The 24,060-nt window shown below is 42.1% G+C and overlaps 1 protein-coding gene and 1 long non-coding RNA gene across 4 annotated transcripts in view; both read right to left on the bottom strand.

The window, feature by feature from the left end:
- LOC307105335 overlaps positions 1-24,060 on the bottom strand; it is a 280,088-nt gene that overhangs the window by 214,035 nt on the left and 41,993 nt on the right. The window lies entirely within an intron of this gene.
- TULP4 (TUB like protein 4) overlaps positions 1-24,060 on the bottom strand; it is a 138,431-nt gene that overhangs the window by 82,657 nt on the left and 31,714 nt on the right. For all 3 annotated transcript variants that reach the window (XM_079781062.1, XM_079781060.1, XM_079781061.1), the window contains exon 2: positions 5,302-7,499. In XM_079781062.1, coding sequence (XP_079637188.1) covers positions 5,302-5,553 — 252 coding nt within the window. In that variant the 5' untranslated portion in view covers positions 5,554-7,499. The remainder of the gene's footprint in view (positions 1-5,301; positions 7,500-24,060) is intronic.

The raw sequence follows: 24,060 nt of genomic DNA on the forward strand, positions 1-24,060 counted from the left end.
CTGCCAATCAGAGCTTTGTCTCCCTTTGGCCATAGTGACTGGTTCAGGTGTGGGCACACGACTAATTCCACATATTAAGAGTCAAGCCCGGCACTTCTATTGGAGAAGCGCAGTCTCTTTTCCACTGAAAGGAGAACGGGGAGACTACTAGCTGAGGTCCTCCAGGGCACCCACGCTGAATGAGCCAGCCTATGAAGCCAGCACAGAAGCAGAGCGATGGAGACACCAGGTCCCAACTGGTCAAGTAATGACTCAAGCCTGAGATCCTCGGGGTGCTTTTAGTGCCATGAGCCAATGCATTCTTTTTACTAATTGCTTAAGCCAATATAAATAATTTTTCTGTACTTGTAACTATATATATCATAATCAATAAAATCTGTGTTCACCCTGTTCACCCCTATAACCACATCATTTAGTATGGTAGCTAACACACAGAAGATGCTTAATGTTTTTTTCAAATGAGCTGAATGAAAACTTAGGGTAAAATATCTTCTATAGGTTTTATTCTTTTTAAAAATGTCAACAGTAAAACAATTGTCACAATTCATCTTCACTAGGAAAAAATATGAAAAGTTGACTTTCCAAGCATAAATCTATTCTGAAAAGAAACCCTCCATTTATAGTAGTTATTATAAATCCTTGGAACTTAAGTGAATTTCATACTACATGAAAGTCTTGGCAATTCCTTCCAGATTAAGCTAAATCTATGATAACCGTTGACTGTTATGTGGCAACAGAATTGTTTTGTACTCTTGATCATTACAAAAGGTGCATGGGCTACCTCAAGAGAACATCTGGCTCTGGGTCATTCCGTTAAAAATTTAATTGGCCCTTTTTCACATAAAAAAAAAATAAGATAGCTGCTCAACAACAGGGCCAAACGTTCCTAATAAATGTCATACCAGCTGAGATTGAATTTTATTTTAAATAATTAAATTCTCAATTCTTCAGACATGAAGGAAATCCCATTATACAAGTGAAACAGCAGAGCATAAGCTAGGGGTGGGAGGTATGGTGGGGAGACTAATACAAACATGGTTTCAGTATGAATTCATTACCATATTTTAAGTCTCTGGAATGAATCTGTAAAGATCAAGTCACACTTCCACCCAATCCTTACTTCACCTAACAATAGATTTTCATGATCTTTGGCCATAGCTACTAGACAAGAAAGAGGTCTTTGGTCATGTTATTTAAGTAATTTCCTAATTAGTCACCTGTAGAACTTTCCTGAAAAGAAGAAAAATTAAAAACTAAAATTGTGAAAATATCAAGTAAATGGAGACAACAGTTTTTAAACTCCTGTTTTTAAATTGTTTGAATAAAATATACTTCCCAAGTCTAAACATCAACTTATGTTATCTTATAAACAAAACCATTAAGCATTTATTTCTGCTGAGTTTACAAAATATACCTTGCTGACAATGATGCTATTTCCAAGGTTATTTTCTATTTTAAAGATCTGATGAACAAATACTTGCTTAAACTCTAAAAATGTAAGAAGCAAAGAAAGAGAAGAGTAGAGCTAAGACAGACAGCACTGGTTTTTGCTTTGCACACTGTTGTGGAGACTGTGTACAGGGAGAAGAAAAAGGTAGGAGTGAACTTGAACAGGAAGACTATTTCAGGATAAAGAAAGTTCCCTGGGATAAAGACAATTTTCTCTGTATTTTAGTAGACCAAATCTATCTAGGCCAAGTGGAAAAAAACACAAATGCCAGTAAGAATTCCATAAGACAGCAACAATGAGGAAGAGAAACCAAATGTAGGTTGCCAGAAGGTACAATGAAAACATCCAGCGGTATAATGTTGGAAGTTCAGAGTCAAGCACGTGGGTGGACCCATTAGAAATGCCAAACTGCTGCACAGCACGGATTCTCCTGTCTGGCTCCCTTCCCACCCTCCCTACCCCTTCCCCGACCACATCCCAGAAAGATAACTTTAATCAAGTTTAGACAAAAACCTCCAATTAGAATAGGATACCCCCTTGCGCAGCACGCTAGGGATCCATTTCTGCATTATGCCTAACAGCCTCTCTGTTGAAGGATGGCCAGGTGGCTCCATGTACACCTGAGGCCAGGCACTGCTGCAGACTAGGATGGAAGTAGGCAGGATGAATGCCTTGCAGCTATGGAGGTGACACAGATGAGGTACCCCACGTCCCAGAATCCCAAACCTGTAATAAAACTAGTGGCACAAGCTCAGCCTCCTTCCCAGCTTGGACACCCCGAACCCTGCTTCTAGCCCCTCACCTGCCTCCTGCCTCACATTCCATTCCTATATTTTGCAACCATCAGGCTATTTCTCAGCAGAGACACCATGGCCCCACTGTTTCAAACCCAAACGAAAATGCAGCCCTGGTTAGAGTGTTGGCCTGCAGGCCCAAGGGTAATGGGTTCAATTCCCGGTCAAGGACACATACCACCGTTACGGGTTCAATCCCGGCCCTGGTCAGGGCCCATGTGGGAGGCAACTAATCCATGTGTCTCTCTCTCACTTTGATGTCTGTCTCTGTCTCCCTCTGTCTCTTTTCTCTCCCCATTCCCACTCTTCCCTCCCTCCCACTCTGTCTGAAAATCAATGGGAAAAATATCCTCAGGTGAGGATTAGGGGGGAAAAAAGGAAATGCAGATGGGCAAAAATCCAATGATGGCAGTGAGTAATGATTAAAAAGAACTAAGACACAATGAGCTCTTTTATGTGCATTTTCCACGGACTGTATCTTTCAGTCACCACACGCAAGTTAGGAGGTAGATGCTACGTTCCCGTACAGATAACATAACCAAAGCACAAAAATACGTAATTTGTCCCAAGTCATACAGAAAGGGGCTCGGCTCAAACCCAAGCAGTCTGCTCAAGAATCCACAGGCACAGCTATTAATAAAACATGAACAGATGCTAGAGTTAGGAAAATATTTATTTGCCCAGGACTTCAGTAATAACCTCCTTCATTCTCATTTTGACACGATGCAGCTTGAAGCTGCTTCCCGAGGAGGCTGTTAGCAAAAAATCACTGCCTTGTACCCACATCCTTCTCTCTTCCTCTCTAGCAAAAGTACACCCAAAAGACAGTGTTTTCCATGTGTCTAAGTTACTTTCAGACATGATCATTTATTTCTATTAGAAAAAAAATAAAACAAATTGCTAAAGAAAAATAATGAACAGTGCCATTATTTTGACAAATTCTATTTTCTAAATAAAATATAATTCTATTAATATTTTTGTTTTGTTTAGGGAAAATAAATCTATTTTAAAATATGTTTTTATTGATTTCAGAGAAAGGAAGGGAGAGGGAGAGAGAGAACAGAAACATCAATGATGAGAGAATCATTGATCAGCCTCCTCCTGCACACTCCACATTGAGGATCGAGCCCGCAACTCTGGCATGTGCCCTGACTAGGAATAGAACCATGAATAAATCTACTTTTAATGCCTTTAAGAACCTTTAAAAAAATCGTTTTTTAAATATACATTTTTTTATTGATTTCAGAGAGGAAGGGAGAGAAAGAGAGAAACATCAACGATGGGAAAGAATCATTGACTGGCTGCCTCCTGGACACCCCGCACCATGACGAAGGAGCTCTTTCTGCCCAGCTGACCTATCTGTCAGAGGATGGATATGTGGGTTGCATGGAAATAACGTTGCTGCCACAGCTACCAGTTGCTACCAGTATATGCTATATGGCCACAATTTTCTATGTGCTTTCTGTCCGTTATTTTGTTTAACCCTCATAACAACTCTCTACAGCTTTATTATCCCTGACTTTCAGATGTTACAGAACTTATCCAAGGTATAGAGCTGATGACAAAGATGGCAGACCTGGGATTTCCATTCATGTCTGAGTGTTTTTTCCTTCCGTGAGACACTGCTTCAAAAAAGGCGAAGCACAAAGAGCCCAGAAACGGTGCTGAGTGACGGTGTGCTCTGGACGTGAAAGGTTTGCTGAGACACTGGAGAACAGTACAGGGCAAAAGCTTCTTGGCTGGGGGGCTGGACTCTGCATAGCCATGATGAGAAAACTACAGTAGTAAGTGTTTGTGGGCTGGTCCTGGGAAGAAGATGGGGGGCGGGGGAGGAGGTTGGAACAGGGCTGGTGGCTGCAGGGGCAGCAGAAAAACAAGTCCTCATGAGACCTACATTTTGAGATGGTCTAGTAACTAATGTTCAACTTTGTATCTCACGTATCAAATTGAAGAATGGAGTCTGCAATTAGAGGGTGAAGGTAGGTGGGGAATATAAATTTGGGAGTCACCAGCATAGAGGTGGTTTAAAGCCAACTTAGAGCGATCATCTAGAAAAAGATGCATGCCTGGGACCCTCCAACACTTAAAGATAAGGTGAAAACAGCCAAAGCCAGCAAAGAAGGGTGAAAAGTAGAGGGCATAAAGGTAAGAGGAAACCCAGAAGAGGGTGGTGTCCTGGAAAGCAAGAGTGCTACCAACTGCAATACAGTGACCTATGGGTTTAGCGATGTGAGGTCACTGGGAATGTGACCTTTTCAGTTAGAGAGGTGGGGGAAAGCCACACTGAAGTGGATTTACAAGTTAAAGGCAATTAAAATAAATGACATTTTAAAGAGTGGGAGGTGAGGAAGTTAAGGCCACGAGAACAGACCATCTTCCAGTAAGTTTCCCGACCCACACAGCAGATAGCCATCATTACCGGCACCACCACAGAAGGCTGCTGAGCTCGGTAGGGCCAAGTGGGGGGCGGGGAGGAAAGGGGGTTTGGGGGTAAGAGAGAGGTAACCAAATCCAAGAACGCAGGTAAGACCATTCCTATAGTGATGTGTCCCTATAATGAAACCATTTCCACCAAACACGCCTACCTGCTCCTAAGGAAATCCTGTTAAAGAAAGAATCAGTACTAACCGTGACTAACTTGCATGGCAGCGAAAATATGTGTAAGAAATTGTTCTCTAGAAGAAAAACAGCCCCAGGTTGTTCCGTTGTGACCTCAGCAGATGCCTGGAGCTACCAGGACTGGGTTCCCTGAGTGCCCAGGCGAGTCAGGCCCTCCCTCCGTGAGCTCCTCCCTGGAGCTTGCAGGGCGTGTGGGGTGGGACAAGGGGTTTGCTCACTGCGGTGGGAGGAGGTGAAGATAAGGTAACTAAGCAATGGGCACTGCGTCTGCCCTAACACTCTCCCACCAAAACACTGACGACAGAATTCACTTTGCAAACAGTCTCACTTGGCAGCAAATACAAGAAGCTGAAGAAAAGTAAGTTTTGAGCCGGTGGGTGGGGTGGCTCAAAAATACCTCTAGAAGTGACCAGACTGTGAAAGGACACCCCAGCTCACCTCGCTGTTGTGGCCCCGCAGGTTGAAGTTAATTCTCTGCGGCGTGTTCCTGTCCCGGCGGCAGTGGCTGGAGGTGAAGGTCACGCCCACGACGCCGCGGCCGTTGCCCGTGGCCAGCCAGCCCTCCTCATAGTAGCGCCTCCTGCACACAGGCTTCTCCTTCTCGCTCTTGGGGACGCGGCCCTTCCAGGACAGGCAGAGGATGTTGGAGTCGCTGCAGAGGACAGGCCCCTGCTCCAGCGCTGCATGCATGCTTCCTCCGTGGACTGCTGTCCCCGAAGAGCGACGCCGACGCTGACAAAGCCAGCCCAGGTCCTCTCATGGACCGGTTCTGTTTTGGTGGTTGGCTGCTTGGCTTCCCCGGTCTCCTTTAATTAAGATGGACCTGGATCTAATTAGAAGGTCAGTATTTTATAAAGATCCACCAAATGCATAGTGAAAAAATTCCTCTATAAAAGATGACGGCAGTCTGCTAAGAAAAGGTAATGCTTAAAAAAATGTGGGGTCCGTTTTTATTTTCAAGTCCTTAGAGGAAGAGTGGGCTGACCCTTTGGAGAAAGAGCATCGCTAATACGTAGTGCTCAAGACACTGAGTTTCCTTCTTTTTACTCAACTTGGTTATTCCGATTCCGCCTGAGATTCCAGTTTAGTGTAACATGATTCCAGAGACCAAGGGTTGCAAATACATAGATTTCAAGTAACTTAAGGCTTTAAGAATCCCTCGAGCTGGAATTTTTTCTTCAGAAGTTCAGAGGCAGAAACAAAGCACAGGGGATCCTCCTCTTTCTGAAGCCACCCTCTGGCATGTTTTCTCAACTAGACAAATCCTGCTGCTAAAGCTGAAAAAGGTTGCATAAAGGGGGAAAAGGCACACACACCGTGCAAAACGACCAGTTTGTGCAGACAGCAGTCCAAGTTCAGGAAGAAAAGGTTCTTGGCCGTGGTTCAGAGCCCAAACGTCCCACCTGAGAGCCCAGCGGTTTCCTGGCAGGTCACTGTGCCCCCGAGAGCTGGGCTCTATCTGACGGCCCGCACAGCGCACGCCCTCATGCCACCGAGGGGCCGGGAGAGCCCCTTCACTCCGGAGCCAGAGCGCTGGCCCAGGTGTTGGCCTCAGGTGAACCCTAAACCCTCTTGCTGACAAAACAAAGCCTCGCTGAAGATTTCTTCTCTTTTGCCTGTCTCCTCCCCTCCACCCCCAGTCTAACTTCTCCCCTTTCTGCTCCTAAAAATCACATATTTTTTCATCTTGAAGGGAAAAAAAGAATCTCAGATTTAAGTCCATCAAGTAAGCCTCCTCTTATATGCACAAGTCTTCTCCAACTCCACAGAAAAGAGAACAAAACCACAGGCAAGGGCCGGGTTCTTCCCCACTGGTTCCCTAACGAGTTAGCACGTTAGCTGACGGGCCCTGTTCTGTTCACATTCAGAGAATGTCTCCAAATGCCACACGCACGGTCCAAGGAAAAGCAGCTTTGCTTGGATGTTCCTTGGTATTTATTTATCGGTTTCAAATGCTACCTAGGATATTATCCTGTAGACACAGAAAAGGAAAGGGAAATAATAAATTAAAATTTCTCGAGTACAGTCAACTGAAAAAGGCAAAGGAACCAGTTCATTGTTCAAACTTGTCCCATCCAACCTGAACCGGCTTTCCTCCAGTCACAAGCGCACCGTAAAGAAACTTGTCAGTCCAGAATTTTACAGTCTCTGTCCAAATCGTCAAACCCACTGAAAAATAAAGTGCAAAAAACGCCGCTTGATCCCACCTGCAATGCTTGAGATCACACTTCTCCCTCAGCCGCCGTCTCACTTAGCTCCTTATTTAAACTGGAGAGGTATTTCTGAAGCTTGATCTGTGCAAGTTTTTTTTTCTTCTTTTTGCAAACTTTCTTTACCCGTGCAGACCACATGGAAAATTGGCCATTAGTGAAGTATTTTTCTCCCCGGGCTCCTGAGCCCAGTGGTGTCAAGTTGCTCCATCTGATTCTTAGATTAATTTTCATCAGTTGTAAAATGCTTCAAGTGTGCACCAGAACGAGCCTGTCTTCTCGCGTGTGTTTGTGTGTGTGTGCATAGAAAGGTTTTAAATATACACCAACATACACTCTTCAACTGGCCCGTACAGTGTCTGTTTCCCAGTCATTTCAGGAACCATCTGATTAATCACAGCGTGCAGGCCCTGGAGTCTTACAAATCTGTAAAACAAAGTAGGATTAAAAAAAGTGTTAAAATGCTGAAGAATAAAGCTTCTAACAAAATAATCGCTGTACCTGAAATTGGAGACCCATCTTTACACTGACATGTACCAAATGGAGTTAGTGATGGGTAAAATTCAAAGAGCAAAAAGGTACACCCCACCAACTTAGAGACAATGGACAACGTAAGTCTGAGTGCCATTACCGGTTATTAAATTGGCCAGTAGCTGGGCAGACCTGAAATCACTGCCTGTCTCCCACACTTTGCCCTCCTTTCTAAGACTCCGGATACGCAAGATGACCCTCCAGAGGCCGTCATTCTGATGAAGCAGGCAACAACCAAAAGGAGACTAAAAAGGCTCAGGCCAGTTATGTGATTTGTCTCCCCCCGCCCCCGCCCCCCCCCCCCCCCCCCCGCTTCAGTAAAAGATGTTCCCCAAAGACAGAGGGCATCAAAGGTGTTTAAAACCCCTCCATCCCTGATTGGAGGTAGGTCACAGAGCAAAGCACAGCTGTTTTCTCAACTTTTAAACTGTCTAATAGCAATGAAGTCCAGCAAATCCATTCTCTTCTTCCTACTACCTTCAGTCCAGAACCACATCCTATCCACAAAAACAGCAATGACTCAGCCCCTAACTCCCCCACACCATCCACCTTCCAGAGGGTCCTCAGAGGGAACTTTTAAAAAAGCGCAAGGCTGCTCAAGAGCCTCCACTGTTCTTTCCTGGCCTGGGCAGTCCCCTGGAGGCCCAGTGACACACACAGCCGGGCCGCAGCCACAAACCGGACCGAAAAGCCTGGGCTGGGCCCAGGTGTCTGCATTTCTAACGAGCTCCCAAGAGACGCTAAAGCAGCTGGTCTGGGAGCAGGCTTGGAGAACCACTGGTCAATGGGGCCGAGTCCCAGCAAGACCCTTTATGATCCGATTCCAGCTTGTCCTCTTCTCCTGACACAGCCTCACGTCCAGCCTGTGTGACCCCATGGCATTGGGCCACTCCCTGTCCACACAGTACTGTGTTCTTCCTCTCCTTCACGTCTCCACCGCTGCCGCTCCCTTGCCAGGCCAGGCCCCAACGCTTCCTTTAAAAGCCACCTACAACGGCACCTCTCCTGTGCTCTTCCCAGAGCACCGAGCACTAACTCCTGCGTGCCGAAGCTCTTCTCTACGCTCCCGGAGCCAGGGACCCTGTCTTCCTCATCTCTGGAGTAGACCGTGCATAAACTGGGTGCTCAACAAAAGGAGGAGGCAGGCAGGAGCAAGGCAGCAGCTACACATCATTTCCTCGAGATGCCCTACTACAGATGAGTCACAGTATATACATTTTGTATGTGCCAGTAAATCAAAACCACCAAAATCTCTCAGGAAGCACTTGCACCTGAAAAAATAAAGTGAAAACAAATGCTATAAAATTCAAATGAATGCCAAGTCCGTCCTCCTAAAATACTAACACCACTGAATAATACCACCTTAGTCCCTATTCTGGCAGCATCACAGATGGCAAAAGCAAAAGCAACTTAAACAACTTAAGAGCATAATTCATGATTATTAAAGCATCTACATTAAATAGGACAATGTAAATTATCAGTCATCCCACCGAAACCCCCCAGGGTGTCCATAAAGTCAAAATAACTTTTATAATAAAACTAGGACATTATGTGCCTTCCTCACTGTGTTGATAATTTGTATCAATAGTGCCAAAGTGACAGTGGGTCTAACTGCCAGCTCTTTGATCCAATCAAGACACTGGTACCCAACTGTACCAGTACTCACTGGGTTTCTTTGAAATGCCAGCTTCACTTAAGAATGTTCGATTCAGCAATAAAATGGTTAATTTTATTAAATCTCAACCACTGAGTACATGGCTGTTTAATATTCTGTTTCAAAACAGCAACTACACAGAAAACATTTCGGCTGACTATTAAAGTACAATAGTAACCCTGAGAAAAGCACTTATGCTATCGTTCGTTTTATCTGACTCCTACTTTCCACTGACATGAATAAAATTCACCGGGGGCGGGGGGATAAAAATGCACTTTTGATTTTTTAAGAAGCATTTGAATTAATGTTAGAGATCAGAGATAAATTTGGGAAGATATTTTCCATGTACACAATTTTGATAGAAATATTCATTAAATGTTATAAGCATGCAACCACTCTGGAAAAGTATGATTCATTAGCTCTAATGAAGATGTGAACACTCTGAATACAGCAATTCCACTCCTTTTACGTCAAATAGAACTATATTCTGAAATGTTCGCTTTTCTCCATTTAGTGATGAGATTATCTATTTGACTATATGCATCAGACACAGTCTTCACAAGTACTCCAGGGGACACACACACAGGCATTTGTAGCAGTAGCATCATTTACATTAGCCAAAACTTGAAACCAATCTGAATGAATCAAGTGTGGTACAGTATATTCAACAACAGAATTCTATACAGCAAGGAAAATGAACTACAGAATAAAATGGGTGACTTTCTCAAACGTAATGTTGAACAAGGGATCTATGAAAAAAAACCTACAATATGGATGGGTTTATATAGAGCTCAAAACAGGCAAAACTAATTTTATCAGTAAAAACTGCAGACACAGACAGTCTTAGAAACAAGAAAAATGTAATATAAAGCAGTGTAGCGATCCCCTGGGGACAAGATTGTGAGCAGAGAGGGGTCCACACAGGAGTGTTGCTCAGTGCTCACCACAGTCCATGTCTTGATCTGGGTGGCAGTTTTGGGTGTTCACTCTTATAATTATTCTTTACTTCCAATATGTCTAACATATTCTCCTACATGTATGATGTATCTCACAATAAATAGGTAGAACAAGCTGTCAGGTATATTAGGCCAGCATCCTTTGAGATTTTTAGAAAGGTTAAATCAATTATTCAGAAAGAATTTTTAAAATTATTATATACAAGCTTAATGAATACTCTCCCAATATAGAAAATCCCAAGTATCAAAGATGTTATGTTACTTCTCAAGCTAAGCAGGTGTCCACAAAGAAAATACATATTAATGGTAATAAATGGAGATAAGATAACATTTCAGAATATAGTTCTATTTGAAGTAAAAAGAAGATTTGAAGAAAAAATACATAGATATTAGATGAACATAAAGCAGGAAGAAAAACACAGTAGAAACTTCTGAATAAAATATTCCAAACATCCTATAGTTTAAGGTTTTGATTATAGACTTGCTTGGGGTTAGGGAGAAGGGAAAGGAAAATGAGATTTTTTGGTTGGGGGTGTACATTAAACACATCCTGATTTCTACTCTGCAGCCGTGCTCGGCCGTTGTCTTGGATTTAACTCTATAGCTGGCAGGGTAGACGGAGCGGGGCTCTCTCCATCCTCAGGCAGGCCACCTCAGTGCCCCTTTCTACAGATGGCAACAGGTCCTGAACTCTACTCTTCTTTTTAACGGAAGCAACTAAGATGACCTGTCTTTAATTATAGGTACTCCTTCCGCTGGGGAATTTCCACAACCCACAAATATCCATGGAGTACAAGGCGGTTCTAGCTGGTTCCTAATGAGCTTCATTAGCTGCCTAGAGGCTAGTTTGAATTTGCCTCCCAAGGCTGCCTTTTAAGGCAGGAATACTCTCAATAACCACTGGTCATGTGGCCACTTACACAGGTAGGGAAATAACTATATACATGGAAATTTTACACCACCACTGCAAAGATAAATAGAGCTTAGTGATAATTATATGTCTTTATACTGATTATCTATCTATCTATCTATCTATCTATCTAGTATTATTCTCAAAACATGCTAGTGAGATAATAACTAAAGACATGCATGCCTGGTTATGCCCAAGCTTATTCCAAAGATGTCAGTATCAAATCATTTTCCCATTGACTTGCACTATCAATTTTAGAGATGCATGCCACAGAAAAGCTGTCTTATTCAGAAGAGCACCAGCCCCTTTAGATGTAGTACACTGAAGCACTGTTACAGACTCACATGGCAAGGGTCTTCTCTATTTGTGGTAGAGCTATTTTTCTGTTTAATTCATCATACATAGTAGACCACAAACTCCTAGACTCCGATTTTTACCTCACCTGCAGCACCCAGCAGTACTTCTTTAATTAAGTGCTTAACAAGGCACTAAGTATGCTACAGAGCCCCCAAGAGTCTTCTAAGAAAACGGGAAATAATAAATACTGACCGAATGAGGTTCTCTAGGAACCCTGGGTAAACACCAACCACTCAGGATCTGGGTCCCCTGAAAGCCTAGGCTGACAGTCACTGCAGCCCATGGAGTAAAATAATTCACGGAGGAAGCCGTGGGTCCCCGCTGTGCTCAGAGAACAGAGAAGAGGTACCTTTTCAGGGAAAGTTACTCCCTCTTACTTTCTTCGCGTGGTTTCAATAGCCCGTTCTGAGAACATGCACACTTAATTATGTGTACAGAGAAAGGAGGGGGCAGAGGCTGCAAGGCAAACAGCTGGATTACTGGTTGAAGGGAGTGGGAGCTAGATATTTCTAAGAGTGCATCTACACCTGACACAGGTGGTGAAACAGCTCACTGGTATCAAAAGTCCTGTGCCTTAATTCAAAAAGGAGGACATTCCACTTATTGAAGTGACAAAAACTGAAAAGCATAGCCACGTAGGGCACAGAGAAATGAGAGACCAATTTGGTGATATAATTCAAAAGACTTAAAATGTTGTAAACCTTTTTCTTTTCATTATTGATTTCAAGAGGAAGGGAGAGGGAGAGAGAGATAGAAACATCAATGATGAGAGAGAATCATTGATCAGCTGCCTCCTGAAAGATCTGAGGCAGCCCCCTACGAGGAGTCAAGCCCAGAACCTGGGCACGTGCCCTGATGGGGAATCAAACTGTGACCTTCTGGTTCATAGGCTGATACTCAACCACTGAGCCACACCAGCCAGGTGCAAACTTTTTGATTTAGCAAATCTGCTTCTAGAAATTTATAAGAAAATAATCCTGGATTGTACAAAGATTTAGGAGGATTTCCACCACACCATTTTTGTAAGGAAAAATCTAAAGTAACTTTTATGCCCACAATAGGATATTGGTTCAGTAAATATTGGCACAGCCATAAAACACTATGTATTACAGAAGACTATAGGGTGACATGGTAACATGTTCTTAATAACTTAAGCAAAAAGTGAAATTACAGGTTACACTTCCAGGATATAACTACTATATAACTAGATCTTAGATAAATCACAATAATCTTTGCTGGTTTTGCAGAAAAGTATGAGAAATATCAAGGAGGGAACATGACCACACATAAACTCTTCTTAGACCCATAACAGCAGTGAGTCACAGGGGGAAAAACTGGAGGTATCCAAAGACTAATACAAAGAATTACATGTACCAGAACACAAATCAATAGCTGAAACCTCTGTGGGAACCAGTCCTCGCCTAGGGAAACCTGCACTGTGACTGAGGAGCTGAGGCAGGCTCAGTGTGGGCAAGACTGAGAGAGAAAATCCTGAGGAGGACCAAGCCTTTGTGAGTTTATCTCCAGGCGCTCACCAGGTCTTCACAGTAAACTCTGAAGAAGAATCCCTCGCTTCCAGCAGGAGAAGGCGACAAGGAGTAATTCTGAAATACGCTAGAGCATTCTGTTCTTCTTAACAAGGCCTGCCCTCAGTAAAAGCGATTGAACCAGAGCCTAACTGGCCTGGGAAGAGAGAATGCCCAACTCCAGCCCACTCTAGCCAAGTTGTCATACCTAAGAGGGTGTGGGAGAAACTGAGAAAAATACTTGAAGACAGTTCAGAGGCAAAGTGCACTGAAAGACCGAGACCCAAAGTTCTGGGGATATTATGTAAAGCATGAAAATTATGGTTAATGGCACTATGATACACTTGACAGTTGCTAAAACAGTAAATCTTAAATGTTCTCATCACAAAAAAGAAATGGCAATTATGTGAGGTGATTGAGGCATTAACTAGCCTCCCCCCGGCCACACAAAAAAATAAAATAAAAAATAGAAACTACCATATGATCCAGCAATTCCACTTATGGGCATATAACCAAAAGCACGGGAAGCAGGATCTGAAGAGATACCTGCACACCCATGTTCACAGCAGCACTAGTCACAAAGCCCAGAGGTGGAAGCACCCACGTGTCCATCACCAGGTAAATGGATAAACAAAAGGAGCTGTGCACAACAAAGGCGTATTATTTGGCCTTAAAAAGGAAATTCTGACAAATACTACAACGTGTGTGATTCCATTTATATGAGGAACCTAGAGTAGTCAAATTCATAGGAACAAAAAGTAGAATGGTGATTCCAGGAACTAGGAAAGGTAGGAATGGTGAGTTATTGCTTAATGGGTATAGTTTCAGTTTTGCAAGATAAAAAGTTCTGGAGATTGGTTGAACAACAGTGTGAATATACTTAACTCTACAGAACTGTACACTTAGAAATGGTTACGATGGCAAGATTTATGTTTTGCACTTTTCACCTCAATAAAAATGTACACACACACACACACACACACACACACGTAATCATAGGGCTGCAGAATGCTTCCCTTCCCCCCACACCTTATCACCACATCACTAAAAGCCTATTTACAACAGTTCCTTTTAATCAGTACATCTTGTCCAGCTATCAAGAAAAATATTACAAGACACGTTAAAAGGCAGAAAACACAGTTTGAAGAGCCAGAGCAAGCATCATAGCCAGACTCAGAAATGACATGGATGTTGGAATTATCAGACCAGGAATTGAAAACAGCTATGTTTAATATGGTAAGGGCTCTAATGGATAAAGTAGACAGCATGCAAGAACATATGGAAATTCTAGAGGAAAATGCTGCAATAAGTGAAGAATGCCTCAGATGGGTTTATTAGGAGAATGGACATGACTGAGGAAAAAATCTCTGAGCTTGAGGAGATCTCTCACAGAAAACTCCAAAACTGAAAAGCAAACCGGAAAGAAGATTGTTTACTTTTACAAAATATCCCAGTACCGTGGCACAACTACAAAAGGCATTAACATACACCCAACAGGAATACTAGAAGAAGAAGAAGAAAGAAGAAATACTTGAAACAATAATGACTGAATTTTCCCACAAATTAATGTCAGATACCAAGACACACATTCAGGAAGCTCCGAGAACACCACGTAGGAGAAATGCTCCCCCTCCCAAAACTCACCTATGCATCATTGTCAAAGTGAGAAAAATTCTGAAAGAAGCCAGGGTGAAAATAGCAACTTCCCTGTAAAGGAAGGAAGATAAGAATTACATCTGACTTCTCAGAAACCATGCAAGCAAGAAAGTGGAGTAAAATATTGAAAGTGTTGAGAAAACAAACCACCAGCCTACAATTCTGTACCCTGCAAAAATGAAAGACGAAGAATTTTTCACCCAAATAAGAACTGAGGAAATTTGTTGCCACTAGATATACCTTGCAAAAATGTTAAAAGAAGTTCTTTAGAGAGAAGGAGAATAATGTAGGTCAGAAACTCAGATCTACAAAAATAAAGCGCATTGAAGAAGGAATGAGTAAAGGTAAAATAAAAACGTGTATTTTACAGATATGCTGTGGGAGAGGACGAAAAACGTGTATTTGTGTGTATGTTTGATTTTTTTCTCTTTATTTTCCATAACCATTAATCCCCCATACACCCTCTTCCACCCCCCCCACCCTTCCCAATAATCACCACATTGTTGTCCATGAGTTCTTTTTTTGACTCTATTTCCCTACCCCCCAATATCACTCCCATCAGAGCTACCAGATAACAGTTTGTTTAAAATAATAACACCAACCATGTACTCAATAATACACACACACACACACACACACACACACACACACACACAATGTATGCTTATTTACAAGTGAAAAAAAATAAAAGCAATGAGAAAAGGGACAAGAGATAGGAATTATGGTTATTTTGTTATTATAAAGTACTTAAACTATCTATGAAGCAGATGTCTCTCATATGAGACAGATCTTAAAACCTAAGATAATGTGCCGAGACCGGTTTGGCTCAGTGGATAGAGCGTCGGTCTGCGGACTGAAGGGTCCCGGGTTCGATTCCGGTCAGGGGCATGTACATTGGTTGCGGGCACATCCCCGGTGGGGGGTGTGCAGGAGGCAGCTGGTCGATGTTTCTCTCTCATCGATGTTTCTAGCTCTCTATCCCTCTCCCTTCCTCTCTGTAAAAAAACCAATAAAATATATTTTAAAAAAAACAAAAAACCTAAGATAATGTTAAGCATGAAAATAAAATCATCTCACAAAGAACACAGTAAGTACAGATATTTTACAGATAGGTTCAACCAACATTCAAGAAACAGATTATTGCAGAATCGCACAAACTCATCCAGAGGGAAAAAAGTGGTAACACCCACAACTAATTTCATGAGGCCATTATACACCTTGATATTTAAATCAGATATGGAGAGTGTAAAAATGAAAAATTAAAGGGAATATCACCCATGGATAGGATACAAAAATCTTAAACCGAGCATTAGCAAATCCAATGGTATATAAAGGAAACACTAGATTGTGACCCGATCGGGTTCACCCAGGAATAGTATTCACCAGTCACTGAGCTCAGACACCACCCAGGAACACCTTCCTCAGCCTGGCACTCAGCGCCCCTCACAGACGGCCCCACCCTCTCTGTGTGACCTACCTTACACTGTCCTCTAATCATGTTCCTTTCAAAGTAAAATTCCTCCTTATTCGCCAAGCCCCAAGTTTACTCTGCTGATTACAAAGGTCACCCCCAACCCCCCAATTTTAGCCATCTTTCCTGATGCATCTTCAAAACCACCCGCTCCAAACATCCTTGCTGCTTCTCCCTACTGGGTGTGCATTTGTTGTCTTCCATCTTCACAGCATATTCTTCTATTTTTCGTGAGTTGCTCATTCAATTCTCCATCATATTATAGGTATTTGAGCCCTTATATTCCCTGCTAGCCTGGCAGTTACTTAAGGGTAAGGACTTTTAAATGCCTATTAGTTACTTAAGGGTAAGGACTTTTAAAATACCTCAAGGTATTCAATAAGTGTATGCTCAATAGAATAAAAGTGTTTTCCTTTTGTACATGGTGTTAAAAACCTTTTTCCCTAAGAACAAATGATCCTATGTAAGAATAAAAATGCTTCCCCAAGGATATGGTACATTATATTCTTTCATAGGCCAATAAACTACAGGAAATCCTTCCACTGCCACAGGCAGGTAAACAGACTCATGCACTCAGAACTCTGGTCACACAAATGCTAGACAGAGTCTAATACAACTTCATTCACCCCGTAGTTTGAATTCATTCACCCCGTAGTTTGAATTCAGGTCTATCTGGATCTCAAACCTGAATACCCTAAATGCCTTTCCTGAGATTTTTTTTGTCCTTTCCTGTAACATTGTGAACCTTCTGAGAGCAGGAAATATGCCTTAATCACTGAATCTTCACACCTAGGAAAGAATTCAGTATTTTCTGAATAAATGGCAATTAAATGTAGGAAGAAGCCCAACATGCTACCTACTCCCAAAAGCATCACTGTATGTCCTCACGAAATAAAGAGATGACCCTGAATGGTAAACTATAGGTTCTATTATATCCACTATCTTCTAATTAAGAAGGAAATTGCTTATTTTGGAATTTTTCCCATTAAAAGAGCTGAAAATCTGGGGCTCTCAGAAGGCTAAGTTCCAATCATCTAAAACACTGTAGTCTTGGATGACAGTAAATACATAAAATGAAATTATGTAATAAAATTTGTCTTGAAATTAACCATAACACAGCATTGCAAGTAACTAAAATATTCCCCAAGCTCCTGCCAATGTCCCCTTCGCAGTGTTCACATGATCTCACCATGCTGAAGTTTACTAGAAATACCAGTAAGACAGGATCTTTTCACAGATGCATGGCAATGCAGGAAATTCAAACTGGTTAAGTGTAGGTTAGTGAAGAAATTACCCTCTTGGTCATGGCTACAGAGGAAATACAAAATATGAACAGCTTCCTTTACAAAAACGAAAACCACACACACACTTAGGAACAGCTATCAGAGGAAAGTAAAGGATGTGGCCAAACAACTGGGCAGCAGTTCCACTGCCACATTCCACTTTCCTAAAAGTCATTTTATCTGTACAAAAGCAGCATAATTTATTATAGCAAATCTGAATGCTAATGTCCGCTAGATTACTTAAAACTTTTGAAGCTTACTTTAATACTAACATAAATTTCAGTATTTTTTTAAACTTATAACTTAAAGTTCTTTCCGAAGAACTAAACTGAATTACATTGTAATAGATAATGGCAGTTTGATATTTTCTTAATTTTTTTACAGTAAAATATTTTCGTAAGTACCTATAGATTGTTCAACCAAAATGAAAACAAAACACCAGTTGACATCACGATGAGTAAACTGTTCTCACATCTGCTGCCATCTTCTTCACTTGCAAAAAGTACCCCCTGGCACTTCCACGTCTTCCATACCGAAAGGGCCCACACGATAGCTGACATGCAGCCAGCAAGCGCACTGACAACAGTCCTGGCTGCGGCGCGGCCTGAGCTGGGTTCTATGGGAGGGATAACTTCCATCGATTCCTTTCTGGTTCTGATGGTAAGCAGGAGTGCCTGACCCACGGCCCACAGACAGACAAGCCGACACAGAGCACGCCCAACTGTCTACCCAGGTCATGCACTGGGGCAGACAGCAGGGCAGGGAGCAGGGGACATATTTCCAATTCTGAACATGTGTTTGGGGCCAGAGAAGCAGTTGTGAGGTAGTCAATCATCAACACACAGAGAGCATCCTAGCTTGGTGGGCAGCACTTACAAGCATGCCTGGCACAGAATGAATGTAAAGGAAACTGCAGCGGGAAATCAGGTGGGAATCATCTTCTCAATCAGAACGGAGAGAGCAGGATACAGAAATCTATATCATAAAGAACCAGCCAAAATATTTTCCCACGTCACCATAACTCTCACATAATGACCATAATACTTTTTTGGACAGAAATATTCTCATTTCCTCATGACAATGGCATTACATGCTTAATCAAGCAACAATAAAAGAATATTATAAAATAGATACCTAGAAGCCAGCCCAAGGCTAGGTAATATAGTTAATAAAAAGAATACTACATCTGGCCCCTGAACTTAAAACAGTTCATAACCTACCCCTGGAAGCAAACTCACAGCACTGAGAACAGTACCTAGTATACAGTGAGTGATGGATAAAGATGTGAGGAACTGTGGTTGAGTGGATGAACAAATGGCACAGCAAAACTGACTTTAAGATGACTCTCATTCATGGTGGCTCATTTCCTAAGTAATATTTTTGTATTTTGCTCACATTTTAGAGCTCATAATCAGTGGGTTGTGGGTGCCTTTGTGCCCTTGGGTGTCTCTGACCCAGAAGCATGGAGATGAGTTTCTCAGCTTGAGGTTTTCCAGCTCATGCAGGTAGCACAAATTCAAATCCCAAACCCAAGACTACCAAGAGACGTTTTATTTCAAGCTAAGAAGCCTCCTCCCTTTGCTAATGGATGTTCTCTCCCCACCCTAGGCCCTAACCCTTCAGAGAGGTGCAGATGAAATCCTGTTTCCTTGACATCTAGGTCCCTAGTATCAGCAGAGGTTCCCTCTGTGTCAGCTACCTCTCTCTCTCTCTCTCTCTCTCTCTCTCTCTCTCTCTCCCTCTCTCTCAAGAATGCTCACTCCTCTTTCCCTGTGGGTTCCTTACTTTCTTGCAATAAAGATGGTCAAAGGATGTGTGCTTTATCTTCCCCAATATTTCTACTGGAAGTGTTTATAACAGGAGGGTTTCTAAAATATCTGGTCAACTTCATTTCCAGGAGGGCTCCATACTCTGTCACCTCACCTTCAGATGTGGGGTCAGAAATCATCCCAAAGGTGAGCAAGCGCTGAAATCAGGTAAGCAGTCAGTCAAACCAGGGGATACCCAAAGCCTGTGAGGAAAATACAAGCAGCCGACACGAGAGCCAAGCTGGACTGGCTGGAGAGAAGGACAATCCTGAGGAGAGTCTTCCCTTTAATTGATGGTGCTCTCATCAATTAAAGAAGATAATTTAGGAAAAATAGTATATTAACTTACCCAAAAAAGTCATGACAAGCACACAGATTCAAAGTGAAGTCAAATTCCAGTAGCAGATGTGGCATAGGGAACCCCAGGTACAGAAAATGAGCTGAATGAAATGGGTGTTCCATTAGCATTGTGCTCTGCTACTGTGAAATTCTAGACTCAGAGTACAAGCCAAACCCTGTCACATGCCACATCGCAGAGCTGTTTTCCACAGGATTTGGTTATACAGATTGGGGACGAAGTGGCCATCACCAACGGCTTGGAAATGCTTATTATTCTGATCCAATTACTGCCGAATGTAGCCAGGCAGAGTGCTTCAAGATTTTTTTATTATTCCTTTCACTGTAACAATAACCATGTGTGGGAGCTGGTTACAAATTAGCAAAATGAAGATGAAAGGAGCTAGATAAGGACATACTCACACCACTCAGTACCTTTTAGCACTTCCATATACTAACATAATGTCCTGCATATGAAATTGCTAAAAGAACTCAAAATTGAGGTAGGATTAACATGAAATGGGGTTCATCAAGGAAGGTGTCTGTAAAGAGATCAACCGAAGGACTTGTATGCATGCATATAAGCATAACCAATGGACGCAAACTCTGGGGGGTGAGGGCATGTATGGGTGTGGGGTGGGGGTGGGGGACAATGGTAAGATATGTACACATATAATACCTTAATAAAAAAAAATTTAAAATAGTAAAAAAAAAAAAAAAAAAAAAGGAAGGTGTCTGTATCCTTGTGGGATCCATATGCCTGCTTCTAACAGGTGTTGTTAAAATAACACTAACAAGAATGAAAATTCAGTTAATTCATAGTACTGATGAGTAGTTGTACAAATAAAAATGAGAACATGAACTATAGAATTTAAATCTCCACTGTGTCTATCTGATCAGTGGAGTAACCCTTCTTCCCAGAAAACAGTGTTACTTCAAATAAAAGATAGACAGTGGGTAGCAGGAAAAAGGATAATGATCCAAATCTTCCCTTCAACCACATTTCAATTAAGTGCTATACTCTTAGCTGGAATGAATGAACACGAGACGTGGGTTCAGGCAATGAATTATAATCACCCAGGTTCTCAGACGGGATTCAGTCATTTATCAAAAGGTTAGCTTTTGGAAGAAACAAATCAATTATGTTTCCTTCAAGTTCTTATACTACAATATCAAGGTCTTAAAACAGAATTCGTATACCTAAATTTAGAGATGTTCAGCATGGCCCTGGACTAAACAAGTAAGAAAAATCAACTGGAGTTAGTGGTTAAAGAGGTTGTGTGCCAACACGCATAAACTGAAACGAATGAATAATGAGTACATACTATTGTTTTAATCAATCTATTAAAAACATAACTCTTTCCAGAAAGAATTTAGAGCACTTTATAAGAAGTGCATACAGCTCTGGCCAGGTGGGTCAGTTGGAGAGTCGTCCTGTACAACAAAAAGGTTGTGGATTCGACTCCCCATTGGGGCACATACCTAGGTTGTGGGTTCAATCTCTAGTCGGGGTGCATATGGGAGGCAACCAACTGGTGTTTCTCTCTCTCCCCCTCTTCCTCTCTCTAAAATCAATAAACATATACTCAGGTGAGGATTAAAATATAAGAAAATAATAAAAGTGCATACAAAGTAAAATAATATTATTCATCACCTTATAAAAAGAAAAACCGTTAAGAAAAAGGAGACAGCAAAAATATTAACACTAAACACAAAATCTTGGCCGTAAGTATGCTTGCAATCAAGGGGAAAGGAGACTCTGGATGTCTTACAGAAATCTTATGATCAGAAATGAGGAAATCGCCTAGTTATCCAGGAAAGACAAGTGTTTTCCCTATTAAATTCTGAAAAGATTTCAACATTGCAGCACCACAGAGGGCCATCAGATGATGGAAATGATGTCTATGACAATCTCACATGAATGTACAATAAGACTTACACTTATTTCCTATAGCAAACATGAATAAAATTTAACATTAAAGGGTAATTCAGTAAAAGTGATTTCTTGAGGCTTGGAGAATATGCTCCAAAATGTGCTATGCATCAGAGAGGTGTCTTTCCCATTCTTCCTAAAAAGCATGACTCTCAATCAAACTAGTTAGCAAACAAGATAAGGGCCATACAGCATGCACTAGTCTCCCTCTATTCACCTGTGAGAAGTTGTCACCTGTCCCTGTCATTCCTTTGGAGTGACAGAAAGATAAAAACTAGGATGGGAAAGAAGACCTCACTATTTAGGCTGGTTCTGTAAATAAGGAAATTAAGGCAGGACTTCAACTTAGAAGTCCAAAGTCTACGAGTCCAAAGTCCGAATTACCTCTCAGATACCAGTAAAAGGCATGGAAACCAATGAGATTGTTTCTTTCTCCTTCTGCCTTTTTGAATATCCTTCCCAGAACATTCCCAAGCTGAGGCAGCTCTAACTGGCCCCAAGTGATCGCCCATTTCCCTTCCTACTCATTTACGCAAAGCACAGGGAGCAAAAGAATTAAACGTTGCTCCCCCCCCCCCCCCAGATTTAATATATCTGCTACTGTTTCTTTTCAAATAAAGTATTTTAAATATGAAAACCAATTATTGATCCATACATCTGTCCATCTATTCATTCAGTGAACAAACACTGACTGCCACACATCCTAGCCTCTGCGCTAAGCAGTGAAAAAACTAGGAATGAAATACACCTTTGACTTTCTCATTTAGATGATAAATGACAGTGTTTCTCTCTCCCAATTTAAACAGTTAAAATGTGCACTGCACGATAAAAGTGCACCTTTCAAATATCATTAGAATCCTGCTAACCTAAAGATGGCTCGGGGCCTCACCTCAAATACAAAATCATATCTTCGATTAATCACCTGCTCTGTCCTCGCAACCAGCAGGGGCTGTGCCAGCAGCTCTCGTAGCCAGAGGCACTGAGGAAGCCATTCAAGGGGGAATCTAATTGTGCAGGGACTCCTCCTGACCATGGCTTTCTCCCTGGGTGCAGAGCGGTTTTTAATTTCACTGAAGAATGTCTCTAAGAAACTAATTTCCATAATAAAAATATAATCTACATCCAAACAGTCACTTATTCCAAAAAGCTAAGAAAATAAATTCCTGGTGAAAAAAAGATGACTTTATTTTTCGATTTATTTAATTTTTTTAAATATCTTTTTATTGATTTCAGAGAGGAAGGGAGAGGGAGACAGAGATAGAAACATCAATGATGAGAGAGAATCACTGATTGGCTGCCTCCTGCACACCCCCTACTTGGGATCGAGCCCACAACCTGAGTGACCATGTGCCCTTGACTGGAATCGAACCCGGGACGTTCCAGTCCACAGGCCGATGCTCTATCCACTGAGTCAAACCAGCTAGGGTGAAAAGATGACTTTGAATAACCAGGGAGGATAAGGTAATAAATGACCAGTGTAAAGTATAAAAAATAAAAAAGAAATTCCGGGGGGGGAAAAAAAGATACAATGGCATAAAAGCATAGTACTGTGCACTTGGCATGGCTTCAATTATTCCTTTTATAATATACAAGTTTTCCTTTTTAAAAAAAAATACATTCATATTACATTGGGCTTGCTACCACAAGATTAATGTTATACTATCGTTCTAATTAAAATTCACACTGAGGCCTACTTCTCAACAACAAATATTCAAGTTGAGAAATAAAAGTAAATGAAAGAATATGTAAGAAAAATATGCCATTTTCTCACTTACTAAATTATCAAATTTGTTTCCCATTACTGAGCAAGTCAAACCCTTACATCTACCGTCCTGTCTACCCCCATGGTAAATGCCTCACATCTAGTCTGGTCACAGAGAAGCATCACCTAATCCCTAGCACCCTCTGAAACAACAGTCCTCTGGTCTAGGAGTGTGACTCTCTAGGGAGACGTTCACATGCTAAATTCCAAGCCAAGCAAGGATCAAGTGCTCACAGCTGCACGCTGCATCTGAGAACCTTTGGACGAGAATGAATAGGTCTGCTGTATGTCTCAGCAAGATCACAGGGGGACCCACACCATTCTAAGGGTGGGGAAAGGAGACAGGCCAAGGATACTGTCCCGGTTATGCTGGTGCCAAATGACTGAGCTGGGAGAGGGAGAGTCTCCATTTTTCTTTTTTAGTACTAATAAAAGGGTAATATGCTAATTAGACCAGGTCAACTGGACATCTTCTGGATGTCCGACTTCCTTCCGGACAAAGCCACGGTGGTGGGGGCCGAGGCAGAGGCAGTTAGGGGTGATCGGGCCTGCAGGGGAGTAAGCAGTTAGGGGTGATTAGGCCGGCAGGGGAGCAAGCAGTTTGAGGCGAGATCAGGCCAACGCAGGGGAGCAAGCAGTTAGGGGCAAAATCAGGCCGGTGTGGGGGAGCAAGCAGTTAGGGGCGAGATCAGCCGGCGCAGGAGAGCAGTTAGGGGGCGATCAGGCTGGCAGGGGAGGGCAGTTGGGGGCGATCAGGCCAGCAGGGGAGGGCAGTTGGGGGCAATCAGCCGGCAGGGGAGGGCA

Source organism: Cnephaeus nilssonii (genome assembly GCF_951640355.1).
Source record: "Cnephaeus nilssonii genome assembly, chromosome: 9".
NCBI classification, from domain to species: domain Eukaryota; kingdom Metazoa; phylum Chordata; class Mammalia; order Chiroptera; family Vespertilionidae; genus Cnephaeus; species Cnephaeus nilssonii.